General features: G+C 41.5%; 5 protein-coding genes across 7 annotated transcripts; 3 read left to right on the top strand and 2 right to left on the bottom strand.

Annotated features, from left to right (window-relative positions):
- The first annotated feature begins 1,609 nt into the window (after positions 1-1,609).
- LOC103430409 (uncharacterized) lies at positions 1,610-6,839 on the top strand. Its single transcript, XM_029094389.2, has 15 exons — positions 1,610-2,273; positions 2,577-2,661; positions 2,850-3,338; positions 3,528-3,693; positions 3,789-3,941; positions 4,473-4,567; positions 4,751-4,842; positions 4,998-5,068; positions 5,172-5,307; positions 5,522-5,581; positions 5,673-5,758; positions 5,853-5,929; positions 6,060-6,130; positions 6,266-6,323; positions 6,416-6,839. The coding sequence occupies exons 1-15, from the start codon at positions 1,930-1,932 to the stop codon at positions 6,569-6,571; spliced, it is 2,139 nt and encodes a 712-aa protein (XP_028950222.2). The 5' UTR covers positions 1,610-1,929; the 3' UTR covers positions 6,572-6,839.
- Positions 6,840-7,291: 452 nt separating this feature from the next.
- LOC103450416 (uncharacterized) lies at positions 7,292-10,027 on the top strand. Of its 2 annotated transcripts, none has more exons than XM_008389759.4 (5): positions 7,292-7,822; positions 7,994-8,398; positions 8,506-9,126; positions 9,383-9,543; positions 9,641-10,027. In XM_008389759.4, exons 1-4 carry the CDS (start codon positions 7,355-7,357, stop codon positions 9,512-9,514), a joined length of 1,626 nt encoding a protein of 541 aa, XP_008387981.1. In that variant the 5' UTR covers positions 7,292-7,354; the 3' UTR covers positions 9,515-9,543; positions 9,641-10,027. The 2 variants fall into 2 exon arrangements, with proteins under 2 accessions (XP_008387981.1, XP_008387980.1); XM_008389758.4 differs by having other exon boundaries at positions 9,636-10,027.
- A 1,531-nt stretch (positions 10,028-11,558) lies between these two features.
- Positions 11,559-14,402, bottom strand: LOC103450417 (uncharacterized TPR repeat-containing protein At1g05150-like). The gene has a single exon (XM_008389760.4). It carries the CDS (start codon positions 14,069-14,071, stop codon positions 11,684-11,686), a length of 2,388 nt encoding a protein of 795 aa, XP_008387982.1. The 5' UTR covers positions 14,072-14,402; the 3' UTR covers positions 11,559-11,683.
- A 1,283-nt stretch (positions 14,403-15,685) lies between these two features.
- LOC103450561 (kinesin-like protein KIN-7E) lies at positions 15,686-20,704 on the top strand. Of its 2 annotated transcripts, none has more exons than XM_070813381.1 (12): positions 15,686-16,064; positions 16,354-16,443; positions 16,530-16,630; positions 16,723-16,836; positions 16,916-16,997; positions 17,106-17,173; positions 17,262-17,327; positions 17,427-17,551; positions 17,743-18,055; positions 18,148-19,626; positions 19,746-20,032; positions 20,159-20,704. In XM_070813381.1, exons 1-12 carry the CDS (start codon positions 15,902-15,904, stop codon positions 20,478-20,480), a joined length of 3,210 nt encoding a protein of 1,069 aa, XP_070669482.1. In that variant the 5' UTR covers positions 15,686-15,901; the 3' UTR covers positions 20,481-20,704. The 2 variants fall into 2 exon arrangements, with proteins under 2 accessions (XP_070669482.1, XP_070669483.1); XM_070813382.1 differs by having other exon boundaries at positions 15,923-16,064; positions 16,358-16,443.
- Positions 20,705-20,807: 103 nt separating this feature from the next.
- LOC139192090 (protein ACCUMULATION AND REPLICATION OF CHLOROPLASTS 6, chloroplastic) lies at positions 20,808-24,316 on the bottom strand. Its single transcript, XM_070813383.1, has 6 exons — positions 23,732-24,316; positions 23,233-23,457; positions 22,888-23,148; positions 21,842-22,790; positions 21,388-21,524; positions 20,808-21,294 (listed from the first exon to the last, which is right to left on the bottom strand). Exons 1-6 carry the CDS (start codon positions 24,239-24,241, stop codon positions 21,004-21,006), a joined length of 2,373 nt encoding a protein of 790 aa, XP_070669484.1. The 5' UTR covers positions 24,242-24,316; the 3' UTR covers positions 20,808-21,003.
- Between the last annotated feature and the right edge of the window lie 597 nt (positions 24,317-24,913).

Below are 24,913 nucleotides of genomic sequence, written 5' to 3'. Positions count from 1 at the left end.
ATCGTGCTCCTTTTCATTTGAACAGAAGTGTGCCTTGTGTCTCACTTTTGTCCCCACCTGTATAAATCTATAACTTTTTACAGTCTAGGCTGGAAAAATTAGGTTAAATGGCAGTTGCGCGACATGCATGCTTCACTTCACAGCCTTCTCCAATGTCCCCACTCTCGCCCACTTATGGCACGCTCGTCTGATCAGACTGCTCTCTTCTCGATCAGTAAATCCTACACAACAGTATTGTTATTTCTATCTTAGCTTATCCATAGGACCACTTATAAGTAGTTCTTTTAATATTAGACGAGAAATGATAAATACATATTTTTTTTTGACACATCATTATTTAAACGTATTCGTTATCCGTTTGCTTTATTCAACTTGATAATTTTAAAATAATGACGTGTATAACAAGAAAAACGACGTGTGATTCTCATTTCCATCTCTGAATCCATGGCTTTGAGTTAATTTGCAATATCTTTACAGAGTTGGATTAAATTAAATTGTACTTTTGTCATGTAACTCAAGCAATATATATACAACAATATACATATATCTGCGAGCAATATATATACAATAATAACAGGCAGCACCATAATTGTATAACTTCGAGGTCCACCTGCAATGTGATCAACACAATACTTATTGCCTTTTGCTTCGCCTTTAAGCCAGGAATTTGGACAAGTATATATGTACCACTACTAGCAAGCATGCGTAGAGATCACACTTCGTATTGTTAAATTAATACACCACATAGGTTTCATATATGTATATACATCATCATGCTTCCAACTCATTGGTGGGATTCATGCCCTCCTTGTGTTGTGTTGCAGCTGCTTATTCTCCTAATCTTTCTCAACTTTCCTGTTATAGGTTTTGCTAAAGGAGGTTTTAACTTGTTTGTTATCAATTCTAATTAATGGTCAGGATTTGGCTTAATGTCTCCCTTGATATATTGTATTTTTTTATTAATAAATTATCCTCGTAGTCGTTTTCCATAATAGCAATATTAGAATGAGATTGACTTTGCGGTCAAATTAAAAATCATGCTTCCAACTCCTCCATGTTAGCTAATAATTTATTATACAACAAAAGTAGAAAGCTCATAAATACAACAAATGGATCAACATAAATATAATAAAGGAATGTCAGGGAAACCATATTTTGTACCACATTAGTGCAATGCAACACATAATGTAGTAAATGATAAATACACTAATTAGCATATTTTATTAAATAAATTCACTAATTAGCATGAAATGTAAACATCACCTAACACATCCGATAGTGCACCAATAATATAGCCCTTGCTTTGGCTCCATCCCTCTAAATCCTACATGATCTCACTCAATACGAAAACTGCCCTAAATAGACCTATAAAATATCTCAACAAAAATAATAATAAAATAAAATAAAGTCCACATGTTACCCTTGGGTATGCCGAAACCCAATCCATTTAACAGCGGACCTAATGGGCTCTCATAAAATAGTCCATTTGGAGTAGGAAAACCCATGGTTTCTCAGCCCATGGATAATTATGCCCATTCGTAGTCACCGGCCCTGCCCTTAGATGATAAACAAAACAAAACGACTCTCGTGAAAGCCACGTGTCGGTCGCAGGAGTCATCGCTCTCCCGCGTGTCCCTCCCGCGAAAAAGAAGCCCTTTTACGGCAAAGTCGGTGTCTCGTTGAAAAGTTCTCAGCCTTGAGGGCTGAGTTTCTCGGTCGAGTTGCCGGGTGATAGCGCGCTACAGATTTTTCCAAATCAGCAAAGTTTTAGTTTAAGTTCGTTAATTACTGTTATTAATCTTAATTATCGAAGTAGTTAATTAGTCGTTAAGAGCATTAGGCGGTGGAACACTAGTATAAAGAACCGGTCTCGTGTAATTTCAATCAATTTCCTTAAAATTAATTAAATTTAATTATCTGCTAATACTGATGTTAATTTATCGATTAATAAAATCAAAACGGCCGTATTGGTCTGCAAATTCGAGCCAGTTGCTTTTCCGATGCTCTGCGAGCTTGAAAGGGGAATCGCCGCCGTCGAAAATGGAGGAGGCATTGATTCTGACGCCGACGCATAAGTACGCGGCGGGCGCTCTGTTCGCTCTGGCGCTCCACCAGTCGCAGGTCCACCAGACTCGCCAATCGACTCCTCCTTTGCCTTCCCTGAAAGAAGAGACCATCGGCGAAGGTGCCAGCGTCGGTAAGAGCGTTTCGGTTTCGGACAATGACGGCCTTTGGGTCCACGAGAATTCCGGTTTGCTTTATCCCATTTTCAGGTACTTTCTTTCAATTCCATTGGTCATACTCATATCAGATGTGCAGAAGTGGTCGTAGACACATTGGGTTGTTCCCCCTTGTGCACTAAGTTCGATTCCTCTCATCGCAGTTTAGATTAATTTAAAGTAAAATATTAATTTTGTCACAAAATGGCTTAGGTTTTGTTAGGAGTGGAACCACTCATATATTCTATATATATATTCTATTTTACTTTTGTCAAGTTTCCGATGTGGGATTCTTACATTCCTCAACATTACTGCGAGTCCACGTCCAGCTTCATGATTCCTTGGTTGGAATTTCAGATTTTTAGGAGTGGATGACCAATCCTGGAAGGGGCTAAAGGAAACAGCAGGATCTTCTTCACAAGTTAGGCATCATGTAGGAGCGGTGCGTTTTTTATTCGTCATTTGAAATTTACCGACATCAGTATTTTTGACACATTGGAGCTTGAGAGGATTTTCATTTGCTTTTTGGCTCATATTTGATTCTTGGCTGCAACATTTACGTGTGTTTATAACTTTCTAGTAATATCTTGTTCGGTTTGATAGCTCTTTGGTAATTTTATTTTATTTCAGTTCTTGACATTACTCTCGGAGGAAGCTGATGTGCCTTCTGAGGAAAAATCTGACAAGGAACGTGCTTTGACAAAAACCGTTGATGCTATGGTACTTACTGAGGAAGACTCTCCTGCTTCTTCAGCAGAGAAACCTGTGAATGCTGAATATGAAGCTAAATGCCGCGAGAGATATGAAGTTCCTGAGACAAAACCACCTTCTGAGGTAGAAGCAAAGCCTTATGAGATTATAACGAGGACATGTTCCGAGACATCCACTGAAGAAAAAGCATTAAATGTATCTGAACCCCTAGAGGAACCTGTGGAAGAGGGAAACCTGCTCAGTTACGAAAGGAAAATAACAGTTCTTTATGCACTTCTTTCAGCTTGTGTGGCAGATAATACTGAAGATGGCGATAAATGTTCTCAAGTAAGGAAGGGTTATGATGCTCGACACCGTGTAGCATTGCGGTTGCTGGCAGCATGGCTTGGGGTTGAATGGCAAAAAATGGTCCGTCTATTGAAAACATTTATTGTTTTTTCTTTTTGTTACTTGATCCTATCAAAATAATAAGGCTATAATAGTGTCTGCTATTTGATGAATACCTACTCTTTATGCTTCAAATGAATAAATAAAAATAAGAAGAAGAAAGAAACAAAAGCATATTGAGCCGTCTATGAGGAAAATTCTACTCTGCAGGAAGTCATGGAGGTGATGGTTGCTTGTTCTTTTATGGCTTCAATAAAAGAAGTTACTGATGACAACAAAACAAAAACTTCAGAAATCTCATGGGAGGAAATGAAGCGGGGAAGTCTAATTGGTGCAGCTGCTTTAACAGGGGGAACCTTAATGGCTATCACTGGTGGTATGAAATCCGTCAACTTCAAAAAAGCAGATGTCACTCCTTTTAAAATAGAACTAGTAGTCTTTAACTTGTTGTTGACTTTTAATTTTTCACAGGCCTAGTCGCTCCTGCAATTGCGCAGGCTTTAGGTGCTCTAGCTCCAACATTGGGTGGTATTATCCCTGCAATTGGAGCAGGTGGATTCGCTGCTGCTGCAACTGCCACTGGCTCTGTTACTGGCTCTGTTGCTGTTGCTGCATCATTTGGAGGTGCAAAAGTGGTTTTTTTTTCTTCTAATATTTTCATGCTTAGTTAGACTTACGAATCTGACATCGTTTATGTAACTGGAAGAAAAACCTAGTCTTGGCTAATAACAAGAGGGATGAACATGAATACTAGGAAGGCATGCGGTTGACAGAAAGTTGTGAATTAAGAGGATAGGTCACTTTTGACACAACTGCACACATGGATGCTTTCTCGTTATGGTACCGTATATTCAAATCATCAATTCTTAACTTATTCATAAAATAGAAGAGTGGTGGATGGAGTTGAGACTCATAGTTTTAGACTCAACAATCAACATACCCTCTTGTTCATTCAACATTATTATTAGTCTTAAACCTCCGAAAGATTAATACACTTAACCTCGATCTAAACTCTATGGTTTTTATCAAGCATGTGGTCATTTTGAAAGCACATTCAAAAAGACCACCATTCCATACTCCATAGGTTCAATCTTTCAAATATAATGAGAAAAAAGGGTATGTAGTGGATACTTACTCGCTCTTTCGGCATCTCAGCTGCTGGAGCTGGACTTACGGGGAGTAAAATGGCTAGAAGAACTGGCAACATTGAAGAATTTGAGTTCAGGACAGTTAAAAATTATGAGAAAGGGGTGAGTTCATTTTGACATTTTACAAATCCATATTTTTATTTTTGTGGGGAACCGGGAGGTGTGAGCTGTTTCTGAGGGATTTCTATGGCTTGATGTTATAGTGGCAAATTGCAATTTATATTGAGCACCACCTTTTCTGTATAAACGACATTGCTGACCTTTTTCTGAAAACCTCCTTTTCAGCGGCTAGCAGTGGGAATATTGGTTTCTGGACTTGTTTTCGAGGATGAAGACTTCATAAGGCCTTGGGAAGCTCAGAATGAAAATTTGGAAAGGTAAGCAATGCAAATTGTGTTTCCCCAAGTAGTATGGTGAAAAAGATGATATGCTTTCTATTTAACTTGAAATTCTGTCGATTATAGAAGCATCACATAGGTTTTGAATTATCATCACTGGCTAAGTAATTGATATTAATGTAGTGAATGCATAGGTATGCACTCTGGTGGGAGTCTAAGAATTTGATTGCATTGAGCACTGCAATCCAAGACTGGCTTACTTCACGTACGTTCTTAACGTTATAAGAACTATCACTTTTTTTTTTTTTTTTTTTTTACTTTTGGCATATCTATGAGTCCATGACCAACATTGTTGCAAACTGTTACAGGAATTGCATTACAGTTGATGAAGGAAGGTGCCATGCTAACTGTATTAAACACACTTCTAGCGGCATTTGCTATGCCAACAACATTAGTTACGGCATCTGATCTTATAGATAGCAAATGGGCAGTTGCAGTGGACAGGTAATTTTTTATTTGTTTGGAAGGAACTCTATGTGGATTGATAATGGAAAGATATTGGTTTCCATTGTGTTCATGTTTTGATTGCGAAAGTTTTGTTCTCATAATTTGCTCCCGAGGTGGTTCAGTTTTCAAGTATTTGAAACACTATCTTGAGTGTTCATTACTTGCAGTGCATGACAAATATGAAATTGTAGCATTCCCTTTTCTTGGCCAGATCAGACAAAGCTGGGAAGATGCTCGCTGAAGTCCTGCTGAATGGACTGCAAGGGGGCAGGTAGAAGAATCTCATATTATAAAAGACATGTCCATCTTTCCCTTAAACATCATGTGTATACTTGACTTAAAATCCTCCGTGTACGGTCCAGGCCAGTGACGCTCGTAGGATTCTCACTGGGGGCCAGAGTAATTTTCAAATGTCTTCAATCTTTGGCTGAAACAGAAGGGGATAACGGTAATTATCACAATCCGTTTCATCCTATTGTGGACAAGTACAGTAGCACTATAATAAATAAAAATAATTGAATCCGGTTTATGCATTTCTATAGCTGGTCTGGTAGAAAGGGTTGTACTTCTGGGAGCGCCAGTTTCGGTTGAAGAAGAAAATTGGAGTGATGCTAGAAAGGTAGTTCAAAACTCTTTTTTTTTTTCCTTTCCTTTTTGCATCTGTTATTTGGTTTCCTTTGCAAGTTTTGTTGTGCTGCTACTGTTCTTACATTTTGACACTGAAGGCTGAACCTATTTCTGCTCCACAGATGGTGGCCGGGAGATTCGTGAATGCCTATTCTATAAATGATTGGACACTGGGAATCGCCTTTCGTGCAAGGTACGGGTCATTTATCCTTTGGTTCTAGCATTATGCATATCCGAGCCCGGGGGTGGTACATATGTGTTCTTTCTAATCATATCGAAAAAAGCCATGAGTTATAAATCCATCGGACTAAGTGTTTTCTGTATACAGTTTACTTTCTCAAGGTTTAGGTGGAATTCAACCTGTTGATGTCCCTGGGATTGAAAATGTAAGTTCTCCAACCTCCCAGTTTCTTTTGCATTTGCAATTTTGGTCGGTACTTGTGCTGCATTGTTTTGAAGTTTCGATTTCACTTCTCAGGTTGACGTGACGCAAATTGTCGAAGGCCACTCTTCGTATCTTTGGAAGACGAAACAGATCTTGGAGCAGCTCGAACTCGACTCCTACTACCCTGTTTTCAAAACAACAACGATGACACCCCCGCCGGAGGAAAATAGCTCTGTCAAACAGTTCTGAATCTTCCGATCGTCTTGGTCCTTCTCAGTTCCATTCTCTCTTCAGAAATGTATATTTTATTGAATATTTATGTTCGAAAACTAAAATAATCAATCAAAATGCGAGTGGGGCCTCAGCATAGCTAGGATAGAGTTACATCGAGTAGAACATATTTGAAATGTCCATAAATTTTACGAAGCTTATGGTCCGATGAAAGTTTATAACCGATTTAAAACCATGTCTTACAGCTCACAACTTTTTTGGAAATGAGATGTTTTAGTTTTTACAATAGTATATAGAGAAAATATTATAAGTTATGTAAAAGCGATTATATTATTTATCGAGTCATAAAGTAATTTTTAAGCTTGAAAAAATAATCGCAAAATTATTAGCGGAGTTAGAACATAGTTAGAATGAAATTTCGAAATGACATCTTTGAAATACGGAAAACTAACGAAAAGTAAAAAAAAAACTTCTCTTCTAACGAAAAGTCATTTTTAAAGATATAGTGAATAGTGCCAGTTAAAGGTAAAAATATGATTTTTCGTTAAAAAGAAACAGTACCAGAAGTGTTTTGTTAAAACGCCATTTGAATTATCCTTTAAATCGCAAAATCGGTTAAAAACTGGGAGACTTTTGGGCCGGTCTCCAAATGAGGCCCAAATAAATGAAGATTTTGAATTTTGGGCCATTCGGGTCGACCCAAGATTTTTGAGGGTTTAATACAGAAGACATTGATAGGGTTTTATCTCACGACTTCACCGTCTCTCTCTCTCAACCGTCTCTGATTTGGCGAAAAACAAAATGGGCAGAAAGAAGAAATTCATCGACAAGAAAAAATCGGCGACCTTCCAATTACTTGCCCGTGACTCGTCCGATCCCAACTACGACGATTCACCCGGCAACGACCGCGTCTTTGTCCGAGTAGACAACAGCAGCTACTCCGTCGACAGCTTATTCCCCGAAGATAACCCTGACCACGCCTCAGGTGCCGGCGGATACGACGACGGTCCCAATTCAATATACGCCGATGCGCCTGAGGATGGCGGCGGCGGCGGCGGGGGCTATGGCCATGGTTACGGGAGCTCGGCAGCGTCGTCCGCAGCTCAGCCTTTGCCTGACAACGTAAGGAAGGAGATTCTGGAGTTAGGGTTTCCCGACGATGGTTACAATTACTTGCTGCATATGAGGGAGATTCGGAATACTGGCGCCGGCTCTGCATTTTATCAGAATTCCAAGGCTAAGCTCGGTGAGCTTCCGCGCGATGAAAAGGTTGGTTTGCTAACTTAGCTTTCGATTCCTTAGATTCTGTTTGGCTTCTGAGAAAATTGAGGAAAAATAGAGTGTAAATTTGAAAATTTCTGTCTTTTACATTTTTGAGCTATAAAACAATAGCAATTTAGAAGATTTTTGTTGTACTTAATAACTGTAGTGGATTTTTAGGCATATGATGCTTCGAGATTGCGCATTTCGGAAACTGAGGTACCGAATGAGAAAGTTATTTACAGTGTGGCTTCTAAGACGGTTAATGTAAGGGTTCAGAAAGTGGTTGATCCAGAAGTATCTGCATTGCTTGATGATAGCGATTTATCGCGGTTTGGTTCTGATGTTGAGGACTTGGAAGAAGATTTTGTGGTTCAGGCTAACCTTCCCGAAGAAGAGGAGGAGGAGGAGGAGGAGGAGGATGGGTTTATAGATAATACGCCAAGTTTTGTTGAGCAATCTGAGAATAAAAATGTGACCAATGAAGCAAATGGAGTGAGAACAAATTGCGTGGCAGTAGCAAGGGATGACTCTACAGTTGAAAAGCCACGAGTTCATCGTCTTTTGGACGAGCAATTTGATTTAGTGAGTTATTTTTTTGGCATATTTAGTTATGTTACTTAAACTTTATAGTTTGAGGTGATTTTTCCTTTATACTTCATTATCGCACATTTTTGTTATGAAAAAAACAGCTTGTAGGTCAGGAGTATGGTAGTTATGACAATGCCGATGGCGATGACGATGATTACGGTTATATACCTGAAGAAGATGAGTCCCTTGCAGAGAAGCTCAAACATACCACCCTTAATGAGCGTGTGATTGATGACTTAGAGCTCGATGGAAATTATAAGGCTCCTGCAGATATGTTGCAGGATGACGAGACGGTAAAAACGAAAGAGCTAGTGGAATCTGCTAATGTGCTTATTCGGCGTTGTGCAGAATATGGTAAGAAATATGAAAACGAAGATCAAGATGGAGACGTGGTCATTGTAGAGGAATCTAGCGATGAATCAGAAGTGTGGGATTGTGAGACCATTGTTACTACATATTCAAATCTCGATAACCACCCTGGGAAAATCGAAGCTCCAGGAGCAACTAGAAGGAAGAAGCTTTCTGAAACGGTTTCTGGAGCCTTGGGTTCCACCGATCATGTGATAACCCTTCGAGGAAAACAGAAGCTGCCTGTGGACTTCCTGCCTCATGGTAAAAAACCTACAACTGAGAAGGTGAAAGATACGGATGCCTTGAAAAATCAGCCGCTGAAAAGGAAGCAGCATGGTCAGGAGTCAAAGGAGGAGAAGAAAGAGCGAAAGGTATCCATTCGCTGTTCTGCTATTCATTTTTGCTCGTCTTGAGCATGCCATTACATCCAACTTACCACACTTTTATAAAATCCGTAAACTAACAATTTAAGGGCAAAAACTGTAAGCAAATAACTCGCATCTACAATATCAAAGATACTCTTTTTGGCATTCGATAATGAGTGCAATTTTGTCCATTGTATTTTGCTTATGTTGTTTCGAAGTGTGTTTGTACTTTTGATAATGACTCAAAGATATATGTATGCAGGCTGCTGTCAAGGAAGAAAGGCGGGAAGCACGCCGCACTAAAAAGGAAATAAAGGAACTTTACAAGGGTGAAGCACAGCATGCTCAGAGAGTAGTTGCTATATCTGGCCCTTCTTCTATTCATCTTATGTGATTGTGCTGATCTTTAAGTTACACCTCCAGGTAATTGAAATTGCATCACTATTTCTTTGAAACCTGGCAGTTTGTGGAAGTATGGTTTATTTTAATTGATTTGCTTAATTATGTTCTTCTAGGTTAGACCAAAAAGAGAGTAGCGGATTATTGTCAAGACGGTGGTATCCCATGAGCTTCCACATTTCATAACACCACCAACATATGCAGTAATCTACGACCAACCATGTTAAAGGAGGTGCCGTATGCTCCATCCTCATTGCCTTGATTTTGAGAAGCGTAGAATACAAGTTAAGTGACGATGGGATCAAGTTAAATTTATCTTCGGAAAGCTTGATTTCGGATGTTTTTGGTTGGTCATAATAGATGGGACATGCCTTGAGTTCTTTGTAACCATATGTATTTCTTTTGATTCATTCAATCCTCACTGTCGTGTGAGGATTTACGTCACGCGGGTACGCCGCTACTGCGACACAAGGACTTGCAAGAAATATGAATACTTTGATTGAAGGAACTACTTTGTTTAATACGGTGTGCGATCCCAAATGCCGTAGTCTTGAAGAATTATTTCCGGCGTTTGCGCCTTGTAGCGGTGTATTCTTCCTCCCTGCTGCACCTGGTTTCTCTCTCGGCAGACAGACACAAATGATGGTGACAGGGCTGGGGCCGTGGCCGGTGATAACGGTGATGATGGCGGGGGTACGGTTGCTCTCGTGGACGTAATCATCATAATAGACATGATCATGATGCATATCTACTGCTCCCATGTGTTAATTCATTAGATCAAACCCCACTATTTATACAAAAACCATGTGGGTTAATGATGATAGGTAAACTAGCAAAATCAACTTACACAATTAAAGGGAGAAATCAAAGTGATCAGCTCACAAGAAGTCAAATAAGTAATTAAGCAATGATGAGCATGACCAATGATTGACGGAATTGGTCAAGGTGGTAACGGAGGTTTTTTTTTTGGGCAAATGGTAATGGAGGTTAAGGCTTTAGAATATCGCACCTTAAAGCTGCATTTGGCAACTCATATCTCACTTTGCTCATTCCATTAAAATCTGATACTAAATTTGAAAAGTAAGTACACGTGGCACATATCTCAACACAAATAAATCATATTTGTATACACATGGCGAGTTTTAGAGAATTAGGTGCCTAATTTTGAATTTCGAAAAATTAGGTAAGACTCGAGTTGAGTTTAAGACTTGTGTTGCCTGAAACTAATACGCAATACTCTCAATCTCTGGTTGATGCATGGAAACATGAATAATTTGATTGAAATGTAAACACTTGGTCATTAATTATACATTCATGATTTACTACAACGTGGCAGCAAGAAAATACTTCTCAGTGGGGAAGAGGAGCCATATCACCTCTACCAAAATAAGGTGTGGAACTCCAAATGCCGTAGTCATCAAGAATTATTTCCGTCGCTTCGGCCTCGTAGCGGTGTTCATCTCCTCGCCCTCCCTCTCCCTGCCGCACCTGATTTTTCGTTTGGTCGGAAGGAAGAAATGAAGGTGACGGGGCTCGGGCCGCAGCTGGTGATATTGGTAGTGATGATGATGGCGATGCTGTTGCCCTTGTGGGCGTAATCATCACAACAGACATGATCATCATGCATATCATGTGCTTCGCCGAGGTTACGGCTACTGCTCCCATGACGATTCTTCTTGGCTAGCTGCAAATGCAGGTTAGGGTTTTCGAATTTCGAACTTGAAGCTGCATTTGGCAACCGTCAGCCAAAAATCCTGATATAAAAGAAGCAGCAGTGTTTTGAGAAAAAATCGTTTCCTTTCTTTCTCACACCAGATGGATGACATAACCGTGCTTCTTGCATGCATCTAGTGCTTTGAACAGAATGGAAACCCCAACCGGTTCCCCTCCTACATATATTTACTTTTTACTACGACCGTATATACAGGCATTTCCGGGATTAATCTTCGAAGCAGAGGAGTAAAAACATCGTCGAATCAATAGAAAGAATGGATACAAGAAACCGAAGCACGTTATACCGATGATGACACGCAGAGACATCCGAAACAAATGTATTATACAACGGCATAATGCCGACCGAAAACATTCGTGATCGATATATTTCACACTGAACAACTAGATTGCGACGAAGGAAATATACAGAATGAAGAGAAAAAGAGTCTAGCTAAGGGGCCTTGTGGGATTGCAGTGTAAAGCACTTGCACTTGTCTTTCATGGCTTCAGCCTCGCTTCCGTATTCCCTGAATTTGTACTCTTCCTGCTTAGAGGTGGGAGGCACCTTTCCCTCGCTATAGCATTGATTACACAAACTGAAGTGAGATTTTACCTCCTTAAATCGGGACCCAATAATCGGATAGCGGCAGACCGAGCAAACATGGTTGCCGTGGCGGTTTCTGTCCCCAGTTTCAAGCTTCAACAGCGTGGACATGATACCAAAACCCCAATCTGGGTCGTCAAACATGACAAGAAATTCGGTGAAAGACATGGTGGAAAGATCCGTTTCTCCATGGAGTTCCAGCATCTCACTATCTCCATTGGAAGGGACATATATGGCTCTCAACAGTTTCATGTATTTAGTGGCATCAGCTTTTCTTATCTGAGAACCACCACCTTCATTCACAGGACGCCATAAGAGCGCATCAAATGCAACTCTTTTGCGCTTTTCTGGTGAGCCACTGCAAATAGGGGCTAAAACAGCAAAAAACATTCCCAAATCCACTCTGCCTGAGCCTGTATCATCCATGACAGAGAGTATCCTCTCGTTTATGGCTTTAACAGCTCCTTGGAAAGTCTCTGGCTTTAGGAAATTAAGTAACCTGCGAAGGATTACTTCCAAATTAGGCTTCCGTATGGATCTCTGAGGAACACCAGTGCCTGAATATGAAAGAGGTACATCGCCATCATTCATTTCCTTCTTAAGCAGCTCCACATCACATCGACTCAACCTGGTAATCCTCTGAAAGGCCCTTATCTCAAGTGCATTGGCCATGTCCTGCCTCAAAGTAGCCTTCTCCCCAACTGTCTTAAATTTCGAAGGTTCCACAACGACGAAAGAACCCTCTCCATTGTTTGCCTTCACCTTCTTCTTCTGTAGCTGCTTCAAATGCGCAATGGCATCATGCAATTCAACCCTGTTGGTCATTTTCAATGCTTCCTTCAAAGCCTTCTTAGCTTCCTCAGTTTCCCGAGCTCCCAACAAAGACACAGCCTTGTTAAGCTGAGCACGCCAATGGTTCGGCCACACAGCTAAAACCCTAGTATACATCTCAGAAGCTCTCGGAAACCTACCTGAATCCATATACAGCCCTCCCAAATTATACAAAGCGTCCACATGACCAGGTTTCAAATCAATAGCTTTCTGAAATGTGGCAATTGCTCTCTCATCCTCCCCCATGGCATGCAAAGCCGAAGCCAAATCACAATGCGCATCGGCATAATCGGGTTTCATAAAAATGGCCTCATCCAAGGCCTTGACAGCCGCCCTATATTCCCCAACCCCGAAAAGAGCACTACCCAAAAGCTTCAAAGCTCTAAAATGGGTTGGACAACTAATTGCAGCTTCTCTATAATATTCACAAGCACTCATAACCATACCTTCACCTTCAAGCGCAATGCCGAGATTCACATAAATCTGTGGAAGCAGATAAGCCCACTGGTTGCCGCCGCCCTCCGCCGCCTCCAACGCCAGCAAAAACTCATCTTTCGCTTCGTTACACCTGCCAAGAACGTACAAGCAATTTCCAGCTCGGAAATGTGGCCTCACGTCCACCGGCTGCAACTCACAAGCTCTCTTGAAGCTCACCAGTGCCTCCTTGAACAGCTGGTGCTCGGACAGCACCCTCCCAATCGCCATGTGCCCGTCGAAGGCCTGCTCACGTGACCTTGCTCCGTCGGCACGGCTCCTCAGCACCCCCAATTCTTTGACAAACAGAGCATAATCATGCCCATTTTCTTCCCAAAATACCCTTTTCTCAGAAATCTCCATCGACGGCCCCAATTCCCTCGACCACCCGGCGTCGGAGAGGGCGTCGATGTTGTCCGCCTTCAATTTCCCGTCCTTGCCCTGCTTCGCCTTCAACCGCTTCACCAGAATCTCCAAATCGTCCACAATCTTCCACGTGTCGTCGAACACGATCCCGTGGTTCGGCGACACCGCCCACGCCGCAGTCCTCTGCTTCTTCTGCGACTCCACCACCCTCTCATCGACAATCGCCGACGAGGACGCCTCGGAGTCCATGGAGGCCTTGTTCTCGTCCAACGTAAGCTCCAACCCGAGCGCGTCGAAGTCACGGTCCACATCACCGGCTCCGTCGTCGTAGGTCCGCAAAAGCCCCTCATACGTCAGCCCCTTCTCGCCGTCGATGAAGTCGCCGTACGTCCGGAACACCTCATCCAAAATGGCATTGATCTGCTCGTCGCTGAATTTAACCCTAGGGTTTACGGCGACGACGAGCGCGGCCATCTCGTCGCGGTTGAGGCCGCCGTCATGGTTGCCATCGAACTGGTGGAAAATCCGCTTCACCTTCTCCGATCTGCTCCCTCTCGTCGTCATTAAAACGCTTTAATTTCGGAATTAATTTTTCTGGAGGGTTTGGCGATAAATGGGTAACTGAGTGAGGGGGACCCAAAAAAGAAGGTAGGGCAGGGGTACAGAGCTATATTAATACATCTTGTTCTGGGGGGTTTAATTCGTGATTAGGCTAATAATCCTGTGATTAATGAGGTTTAATCTCTCGTTTGGGTGTACCAACTGTTTTCTCTGCTGGTTTTCTTTGGATCTGAGCCAGGAAAAGGAGAGAGATAGGGAGAGAGAAGACAACTCTTTTCTCTGTCTTTCTCTCTCTTGTTTAATTTAAATTTTCTTTTTTTGAATTTTTATTACCTGGTTCTCACCTCTTTGCTTCTGTGATGATGATGATGGGTGGGTGGGCCCCGCTTGGGCCTAGTAGTGGGCCTGTCAAGTTTCCTTTTTTTTTTCTTTTTAAGTATTTTGTTTTTCCTGACCAATAAAAAAAAAAAGTATTTCTGGTTTTTTAAGTATTTATTTGTATGTGTTTTGTTATTGGAATTGGAAGATTTGGTATTCGCATTGGTTGGCACTTTGACTAACGTAAACGCCAGCTTTACGTAAAGAAACATCTTCTCCAGCTGGCTGGGTTCTGATGTTGATCAGAGTGCGTACATGTGGCATTTTGTATTAGCCAGAGTAATCGCGATATAAAGATAGCGGTATCTTAAATTAGTTAATTATATTACGTGTCATTTTAACGTCAGTGTTTATGTTGTTCTATTTTGTGTTTGTTTGAATTGTATTACTTTGTATATGCGTTAGACATTACTAAATTTTAATTTGTTACATTAAACATTTTAGTTTAGCATTTAATGCATATAGGTTTCGATGTGTTATCAATAAACAAAGATAAAAATTAACAGTAATATTCTCTTAAAATATTTGTGTATCAACACTAACTAAATTTGTTTATTATTTTAACATATATGACTAAAATTACGATCTTCTTGGAATACATAATGATAATTAAACAGGTGTCAAAACTGAGTTACGCTATATTTAACATTAACTAATAAAATGTGGATTAGTTGATCAAGATGGTACTTCCACTCTGTTAGGCTCGTTATTACTTGGCAAGCTGGAGGTCAAAATAGTAAGTTTATTAGTTTTTAGGAATTTTGGCGCGGTAGTTGTACATCAGAGGCAGACAGCAATCCAAATAAGAGCGAGGGAGAGAAAGGAGAGGGCAACGGTCTTCGCCAACCGTTCCTAATTCCTTCATTTCCCACAGCGCCAGAACCCTCCTGGTTCTCACGGTTCGGCCAAATTTCTCTCCTTTTTTGATAAGATTTTGACATCGTCGCCGCCGACGTTTTGGCCGTTCCGTCTTTCCCTTTCTTTCGTTTGTTTTTGTTACGGTTTCGAACCGTGGTAAAAAGAAAAGGAAAAATAAAATATTGACATTATTTGTTTCGTATAATCAGATATCTTTCCGTTTGTCTACATTGCCTCGCATTTTTCGTCGTTGTGGTTGGATTTGGTTGAAATTGTGTCTTCGATTTGGACGTGTAAATGCCAAGTTCGAAAATTTGGGTTATTTCTGCCAATTATTTATCAAGTTTGAAATTTTTTGTTCGTTCGACCTGCATTGTGAGATTTGAGTGAAGAAATTTGAACGGCCGCCCGCATTTGGGAACGGCGAAGCATTTCATCAGTGAATTTTTCCCTCAAATGATTTGACAATTGTGGCATCACTCTCTCACATACATTCATGTGGGAGAGCGAAATTGGGGAAGTTTGACGCTTTTGCGGGTTTTGTTTGTGCGCGAAGCAACCTGTGTTTTCGATAGGAAAAGAGAAGTTGAGGCATCGATGTCTGTGGAGGAGAAAATCCTCGTTTCGGTTCGGCTGAGGCCATTGAACGACAAGGAGAAGGCCAAGAACGATGTTTCGGATTGGTGCGTCAAGAACAACACCGTCATGTACAACAACAGCCATCCTGATCGCCCCATGTCTCCCTCTGCTTATGGTTTTGGTATACGACATGCATATCCCTTCTTGTTTAATATTGAAAATTTTCTTTCAGGAGTTGTTATTAGCGCTCTAGAATTAATATTTCTTGCTAGGGAAGAAAAGAGAACTGTATTGTCCTTCCTCCCAATGTGAAAAATAAAGTAGGGAAGAGTCTAAATGATTTTTTTGGAGCGTCAATAACAACTTTCTCTTCTTTCCCGTCATTTTATGAAGCGATTTTTCATTATATTTGAAAACTTTGAAACTGTTTTGATGACCTTTCTCCTTGTTTCCCTACACTTTGTGGATAGACAGAGTATTTGGGTGGGACTGTCCCACGACGAAGGTGTATGATGAGGGAGCTAAAGAGGTTGTGCTTTCAGTCATCAACGGCATCAACTGTGAGTAGTCTTCTTATTAATCCTCATTTTCGGATATCTATGTGTGACAAAAATCTTATTTGTTTCGGTGATATATACGTGCTCAGCAACCATTTTTGCCTATGGACAAACAAGCAGTGGAAAAACATACACTATGAAAGGAATCACAGATTATGCAGTTGCAGACATCTATGACTACATTGAGAAAGTAAGTGATCATATTTTGTCTTCAATTCCAATTTATATCAAGCTGACTATGTTTTCTCCGACACGACATAAACCAATTTGTTTGTGTTTCAGCATAGTGATAGGGAATTTGTGTTGAAGTTCTCCGCCATGGAGATCTACAACGAAGCTGTCAGAGACCTCCTCAGCTCCGAGGGTGCTCAACTTAGGCTCCTAGACGATCCTGAGGTGAATACTGTATTCTCTTTATAAAGCGTATAATTCAGATGAATGTGTAGAAGGTTTTCTAATAATGCTACTCCGACAGAAAGGAACTGTTGTCGAGAAACTTTCAGAAGAGATTTTGAGAGACCGGAACCACCTAGAGGAACTTCTTTCCGTCTGTGAAGGTAAACACACTTGCATTATGTTTGTCTCGCAGGATTACAAAAAATACATGTTAGTTTTGTTTTCACAGATGGAAAATATATTCTTAAATTGGTACTTGATTCTTGCAGCTCAGAGGAAGATCGGAGAGACCTCTCTGAACGAAACTAGCTCAAGATCACATCAGATTTTGCGACTGGTATGCTTATCACTAAAGCAGTTACTTTCTATTTTGACATAAGAACTTGTTTGTAAATGTTTTTTTGTTGAATTGACTGATTTAACAGACAATTGAAAGTTCCGCTCGAGAATATCTAGGCATTCAAAGTTCAAGCAAACTTGCAGCTACTGTGGTAAGGAAGTACTTATCTTTCCTTGCGAAGAAACATTTCCTTCATGAGGATCTAATACAATGGTATTATTAGCACTAAAAAATTTGACTCTCTGCGCAGAATTTTGTTGATCTTGCGGGCAGTGAGCGTGTTTCTCAAGCGTTATCAGCTGGTACGAGATTGAAAGAAGGTTGCCACATAAATCGAAGCTTACTGACCCTGGGAACTGTAATTCGCAAATTAAGGTTCAATATTTTTTCCATACACCAAGGGCTTGTTTTGTATAAATGTAAACTCGGTCATGTCTATTGACGACGTAGCAAATTATTTTCTTCGTTGGGGTGGTTTGTACCAGCCGATTAAAACGTTTTTTTTTTCTTATCTAACCTTTTTTAACCACTTTATGTTTTCTTATTAATGTCGTCATTGGATGCAGCAAGGGAAAGAATGGGCACGTACCTTACAGAGATTCGAAGCTAACACGGATACTGCAAAACTCGTTGGGAGGCAATGCCAGGACAGCCATCATTTGCACTATGAGCCCTGCACGAAGTCATGTTGAGCAATCGAAAAACACACTCTTCTTTGCAAGTTGTGCAAAAGAGGTGACTACTAATGCAAAGGTCAATGTAGTAAGATCAGATAAGGCGTTGGTAAAGCAACTGCAGAAAGAATTAGCGAAAATGGAAGACGCGTTGAGGAGCTTAGCATCAAAGTCAATGCAAGAGAAAGAACTTCTGCTTGAACAGGTGTTGGGACTTCTGTGACTCATACATACACATAATTGCACATGCCACTTTCTCCTTTCCTAATCTTCTTATTAAATGTGAAATTTATGCAGATGAATAAAGAGATAAAGGAACTGACTCAGCAACGTGATCTTGCTCAATCTCGGGTTCAGAATTTGCTAGAATCAACAGGAGACGGCCAAGTTCCAAGAATAGGTGAAAATTCCGCTGCTGTAAAAGCAGATAACGCATCTGATATTACTGATAGACCTAGTTTTACTGGTTCCTACAAGCACAACCGTCAGCTTTCTGCGAGCTCTGAAGAAAATTTTCTGCTGGACAGTAGTGCTCCAGAGTTTGTTGGGCTTGATTCATTGCCGGATTGGGAGGATCTCGCAGAAAAATCTCTTGCAGAGTCTGCACATGTTGCGGAAAGATCTCATGCAGAATTTGAAGATACTGCACATGTTGCGGAAATATCTCACGCAGAATGTGAAGATACTGCACAAAGATCTCGGGCAGAACCTGAAGATAGTACACAACCAGCGGAATCTGAAGATATTGCGCAAAGGTGTCATGCAGAACCTGAAGATATTGCACAAAGATGCCCAGCAGAAGCTGAAGTTATTGCACAAGGACATCAAGCAGAATCTGAAGTTATTGCAGAAGCATCTTGTGCGGAATCTGAAGATAGCTGCAAGGAAATTAGATGCATATCAAGCATGGACCAGAACACTTTTGATTTGATTATAAGCGGTTCTGAAGAAAATGGAGGAAACTTAGCCGCGACAGCTCCCATGCAGCAGACAGGAGACAAGGAGTTGAATAACGTTAATGCAGAGTATGAAGCGATGCGGAAAAAGATTCAGGAAATGCAAAGGACAATTAACAACCTTGTTAATCTTGCCCCAATTGAACAATCTCCTTCGTCCTCTGAATCTAGCTCTGCAAGTATGAATTTGTCTAGAAGTCGCAGCTGCAGAGCGGTTATCATGAGTCCATCTTCTTTTGCGCCGTATGAGGCAGAACTAAACGAGAATACAACACCTGCTGAAGGTTTCCGACAGAGACCTTCCAGATCAAGGCAAGGTGCCCACGGTAGAAGTATATCTAGGGAAGATTTTCCAGCTTCTGTTGCAAGTGTTCCAATGGACACAGATGGCACCAGAGATCAGCCCAATGCAGAGGTTATTACACAGCAGAAATTTCCTCATAAGAAACAAAAAGTCTATCAGGGGGAGAACTCTCGATCCAAGCATGGTGGCTCCGCCGGAAAGTTACCAAGAAGAGATTCTGATCAAGATTCTATTTTGAGCGTTCATGTAGAGGCGGAGGAAAGCACGGAGGCAGCTAGTGCACAGGACATTTCTGAAGGCTGGCCTAGAAGTTCAAAAGGCTTGCGTTGGAAGCTATTTCATAAATCGAAGCAAGGTTCTGAAATTGGAAGCTCAACCAGAGCTAGTTCTCAATTAGAGTCAGTTTTGAGTGCTCCAGTGGCTTGGAAAGTTATCCCCAATGTCTCGGAATCTGACGTAGAGGATAATATGAGTGTTCTCAATTTCGCCAATGAACGAAAGGAAGACAAGTACGAGGTAACAGCTTCCCTCTCTCTCTCTAACACAATGGTGATTACTGGTTCTGGTTGGTTAGTGATTAATAAACATATCTTTCGAAGACACGAACTTTAATTGAGGGTGGTTATTGGTGACAGGCACAAAGAGGAGCAGGACGGAGGAGGCACAATCGTGCGGAACATCCTTTGAGAACCCCTTCTAATTGGCGCCTTGATTTCGAGACACAGAGAGGACTAATAATCGAGCTGTGGGAGGCTTGCTTTGTGCCATTGGTTCACAGGACACATTTCTTCATTCTTTACAAAGGTGATCCGTCTGATTTTCTCTACTTGGAGGTAGAGCTAAGAAGGTTGACGATTCTCAAGGACACCTTCTCTGAAGGAAGCAATCTAAAATCCCGCCAAGCTCTCACACCGGCTGGAAGGTAGTATTTTGGATCATTTCAACAGCACACAAATTTCACATTTGAAATTTTGATACTTCGAGCCTAACCGCATTAAAGCGGGCTCCAACTTAAATTTTGTTTTTCTTAATTTGTAATCGGAAACAGCATGAAGGCTCTTAAGCGAGAGAGAGAAATGTTGGCCAAGAAAGTGCCCAAGAGGTTCGCATCGACAAAGGAAAAAGAAAGGCTTTACCAGAAGTGGGGGATTAGGCTGAACACAAAGCAGAGGAGCCTGCAGTTGGCAAACTTGATATGGACGAGCACAATGGACATGGGGCACATCCGGGAGAGCGCCACCCTTGTTGCGAAGCTGGTTGGCCTTGTCGCGCCACTCGATGCTCCCAAGGAGATACTCGGGCTCAGCTTCTTATCTCGCCCTATAAACAAGAAATCCTCCATTTGGAGAGATTCCATGTCTACTCTATAGAACTCGGGTCCAGTTAGACGAAGGTAACTCGTAGAAATATTTTGTACAGAATATGATGTCTCACTCCAGCTCAGCTCGAATGGAGATACGCATTGTAAACTAAACGGAAATCTGTAGCCTTACTACTATGGTTCTTTGATTCCTTCCACTGTTAATATATGCTGGCAAACTGGAGGAGGAGAAAAAGGAGGCAAGAGGGGTCTCCACAGCCGTGGCGTAGTAAATTGCAGGCTCCAAAACCAGGCTGGGCTAAGAAGAAAGGTCGATTTCTGTAGCCAGGCCGACAAACTTGTACTGATTTTGACTGATTATATGAACTCATAAGCATTTTAACAGTGAACTTATTCTTCTATTATTTATTTATATGCTCTCCTCTTGCCAATCGCACCCGGAGAGCGTAAAACTTCAGCAAAATAACACATTTGATTAAGATAAAAGATCTCAGATACTACGAGATTACAAAGAATAAATAGAAAAACAAGACAGCATTTACACCCGCGTCATCGTACTTTACAACGTTCTTTTAAGATTGGAGGACAGCTCCTTCACTGATCTTCCATCCCGAGCTCGAACAAGACATCACGTATCTTGTGGTATACGTTCTGCTGTTTGAGTCATTGTGCTCCGGATGGAGCACATCAGTTAACTGGGCCATCTCTTCAAGAGTTGCTTCCACCACAGCACGCTGCCTGTCCAGCGATACAGTCACACTGTCGATGTTCAAGTTCAACAGGGTGTAGTCATATGACCAATTAAGCTGTGCAATCTCGGTTGCGCGATCTGTCCATATCTTCAACATCTCACCATCCAAAACCTGGCAGTTTTAACAATATCAGGACAAGTATCAAAACTGGTGACTACCTCAATGACATCGTTATTCATCCACAAAAACTACAGAATTCCCTACCTCAGATAATTTTTCCAGAGAATGATTAGGTCCGAAAGCCTGAGATTTTATGTTCTGCCATTTGCGAACAAGACCTTCAGCTATTCTTGCATCCATTTTGGGTATTTCCTCTGCAGATTTTTCATCTCCTGGTAGCCCTGGCATGGTTATATGAATTAATTTTCATCCCCTTGCATCAAGTGTAAAGCGGCAAGCTTACGAAGTGAAATGGACCGATTCGAAGGAAGAAGTATCCCTGCACTACTGGCTATTGAAAGATTCACCATAGCTCTTTGACAAATAGCTGGCGAAATACTACCAGGGGCTTTTACGTTCAGTGAAATAACATGTCATCATGCATATTGAAGTGGAAAATGCCAAAATATAGATATTTTCATGTTTCATAACTTAGTTGATGGAAATAAGGCTTTGTGAATCATTTTATTAATACTCTAATAAATGGTTAAAATCATACCTGCACTTGTGACATCAGATGCAGTCACTGAGCTAAGTTCTTTATGCAGGTTGGACGGGTCCCTCCGAGCGGGTAAATACCTCAATCCAATCAACGTTGTCAGTCCAATTACCACACCAGCACACATAATCTTAACAGTTGCGTCTTTGATTTTGTCAGTCATCAATTCTTCTTCGCGTATTCCAACAGAACCATTTCTTCCAGAAACCTCACCTACATGGACAGATTCATCTCCATCAGATTCTTCCAGAGGCTCTCCATTTTCCACAGGAAGAAATGCATAATTCATTTCATTATCTTCTTGAGGAGTAAGATTCTCATCCCTGTGACCTGGAGGAAACACCTTCTGCAATGCCTGAATTGCACTCGCCTTGAAATTACCAAGAACTGCGGTAGCTTCAGCTCCAATATTCACAATGGCAGCAGCGGCAGCTAAGGGCGAACCATTAGTTCCGTCCAGCCTCTCTAAGTATCTCAAGACTGTAGGATCGTCATAGTAATCTCCTAGTCTGAACTCTATATCTTTGGTGTCTCTAAATCTGGGGAATACCACCTCCATCAACCATGTCTCCAATAGCTTACAAAGTCCAGGAAGATCATTTTCATCTTCGGCCTTTGAGTTCTCCAAGACAAATTCTACAACAGATGGATTTCTATATGGCGAATTATCATTGTCTAGGCCCAACCATGAGCGACACTCATCAAGATCCCCGATAAGAAGTGAACAGAGACCCCTCTCCAAAGCAAAGTCTACCTCACTATAGGTTTCGACAGAATGTCCTACAGCTGTTACTTTGGATTGCTGAAGTTTCTGGAATAGGTTATCAGCATCTTGAATGTGATGAGGCTTCTTACCAACAAAGGCTTGAGCAACAAGCGCAAGTGCCACTCCATAAACTTCGAAGCTTTCCGCTGGGATATTACTTGGGGTTGCGACAAATAAATCAACCTTTAGAAGAAAAAAAGAACAAACCAACAAAGAGATTAGACAATTGAGTGGAAAGCACACAGTAGGGGCATGGGAAGGAATTCACAGGAATAGCTACCTGCTCAGTTGCAGTCATATGTAAGAAGGCCTCGTTCATGAAATTTTCACGAGTGAAACCTCCAGCAATTGCAACTGCTCCCCCACCTCCAACAGACCACAGTATGTTGCGCACACCATGGAGGCCCTCTTCCCTTCTTGATCGGTACTCATCCCCGAGGGGTAAAGCTAGAAGTTCCAAAATGCAACGTGGGGTGATCTCTTCCAGTGTCTCGTCAATTTGCGATTGAAGATCAGGTGCAAGGCTACTCGCACCTTCCTCCTGCATGTTGAAGATCAGTCTTACGCATCAAAATATGTAATACAACTGAAACAAACAAGATATTGCTTATGAGGACTCCATTACCTGCAAGAGTTTCAAAGCCCTCTCAAGCACTTCACAACCCCGAATAAAATCAGGCGGGGACAATTCCATTGCATCCCTCGACATGTCAACATAAGCAAGTGCCATGACCAAAACGACATCTTGCTTGAACGACTTGGGCAGCCTCTCTCTTAGCAAACTCTCCCCAATTTGAAGAACCAGCTCAGTCTTCCCAGCTTCTTGCAGCACGCACAGAGCTCCAGGAACCTACAAATAACTCAACACGATATAATACAGCCGCATTCTGTTCGTTTACTGATCAAACGCAGTAATGCCGACAAAAGCCATTGGAAAAAATTAAATTTTAATACCAAATTTCCATTATTTTCTCTCAATTTTCACTTGGAAATCGTAGTAATGTAGGTAAAACTAACTAGAATCAGAATTCAATACCACATTTTTTTAAATTCTCAACAAATTCTTTCCTCTCATTTTTCTCAGCAACCAAACAGAATACAACGAATTGAAACCACAAAATTACCTTATCCCAAGGAACTTGAGTGATGATGGTTCCATCTTCGTCTTCGGCAAGGCTCTGGTTGTACTCTCTTCTGGAGGCGGGGTCGGCTAGGGTTTCGCAAGCGGCTAGAAGGATCTGCCTCCGGCTGAACAGCGCCTCCTGGGTGAAGCCGTACTGAGGCGGCTTGGAAGCCCTAGCCTCGTACGCCCTCCTTATACCGTCCCCGAGGAAATGCTGCTGGGCGCCCAGCACCTGGTAGAAATCGATGGGGACGGACACGTGGCGCTCGGGGGGAGAAATTGCGGGAGGCAGGTGGGGAGGAGCGAGAGTGGCGGTGGCGGAGGAGAGGGAATGGTGGTCTGAGGAGGAGGAGGAGGAGTCGCCGAGGAATTGGAAGTCGGCGAGGAGGCGCTCGGCCCATTTGCTGGCGAAGCAGATGGTGGGAGGGAGCTTTTGGGGTTTCCGGTGGTGGCGGAAAGGGAGGAGGCGGGGAGTGTAGAAGCCGATGCCGAAGTGTTTGAGGGTCTCCATTGGAGAGTTTGATGCCTCTGCTTAAACCCTCGCAGTCATTTCTGGGAGACTTTTATCCATGTTTCTTTCTCGCGAAATCTGTTGGCTTCAACTAAAGAGAAGTTTATAATTCTTTATTTCGATGATGTGAACGACAAACCCGTTGTAGTCTAGGTGATCGGGATATTCGGCTCCCAGCCGAAGGACCCGTGTTCAAGTCCCCGCAACTGAAATTTTAATTCTATTTTGTGATTTTTATTTCATATGGGCTTCAGTTAAAGGCTCATTTGAAACGCTGCTCTCATTACTCTAGCCCAAAAAATTGTTGTGGATATAGGCCCAACTTCAAACACTATCAAGTTTCTTTTTTCTTCTTCTTAAAATACAAGTAATCTTCTATTTCAAATTATATTGTATGGAAGAGAGATCCAAATTCGAGTGACATGAAGCCACTCAGTAACTAATGACGTATTTATTGGTTCATTATGTCAATAGTATAATATTAGTTGATTAAGCGTCAATTACACAATATTTAACATTAATTAATAAAATACTAGCATATGGGTACACACAAAGTGTGTGAGAAATTTTTTTATTTTTGTTTTTGAAATAGAAGGAGAGAGGAAAAGAGTGATAGAGAATGTGGGTAGTGGAAAGTTTTTTTTTTTTTTTTTTTAATTAGAGATATATTAG

The sequence above is a fragment of the Malus domestica genome, chromosome 15 (assembly GCF_042453785.1).
Source record: "Malus domestica chromosome 15, GDT2T_hap1".
In the NCBI taxonomy this organism is placed as follows: Eukaryota; Viridiplantae; Streptophyta; class Magnoliopsida; order Rosales; family Rosaceae; genus Malus; species Malus domestica.
This window is presented reverse-complemented; position numbering and strand designations above follow the sequence as displayed.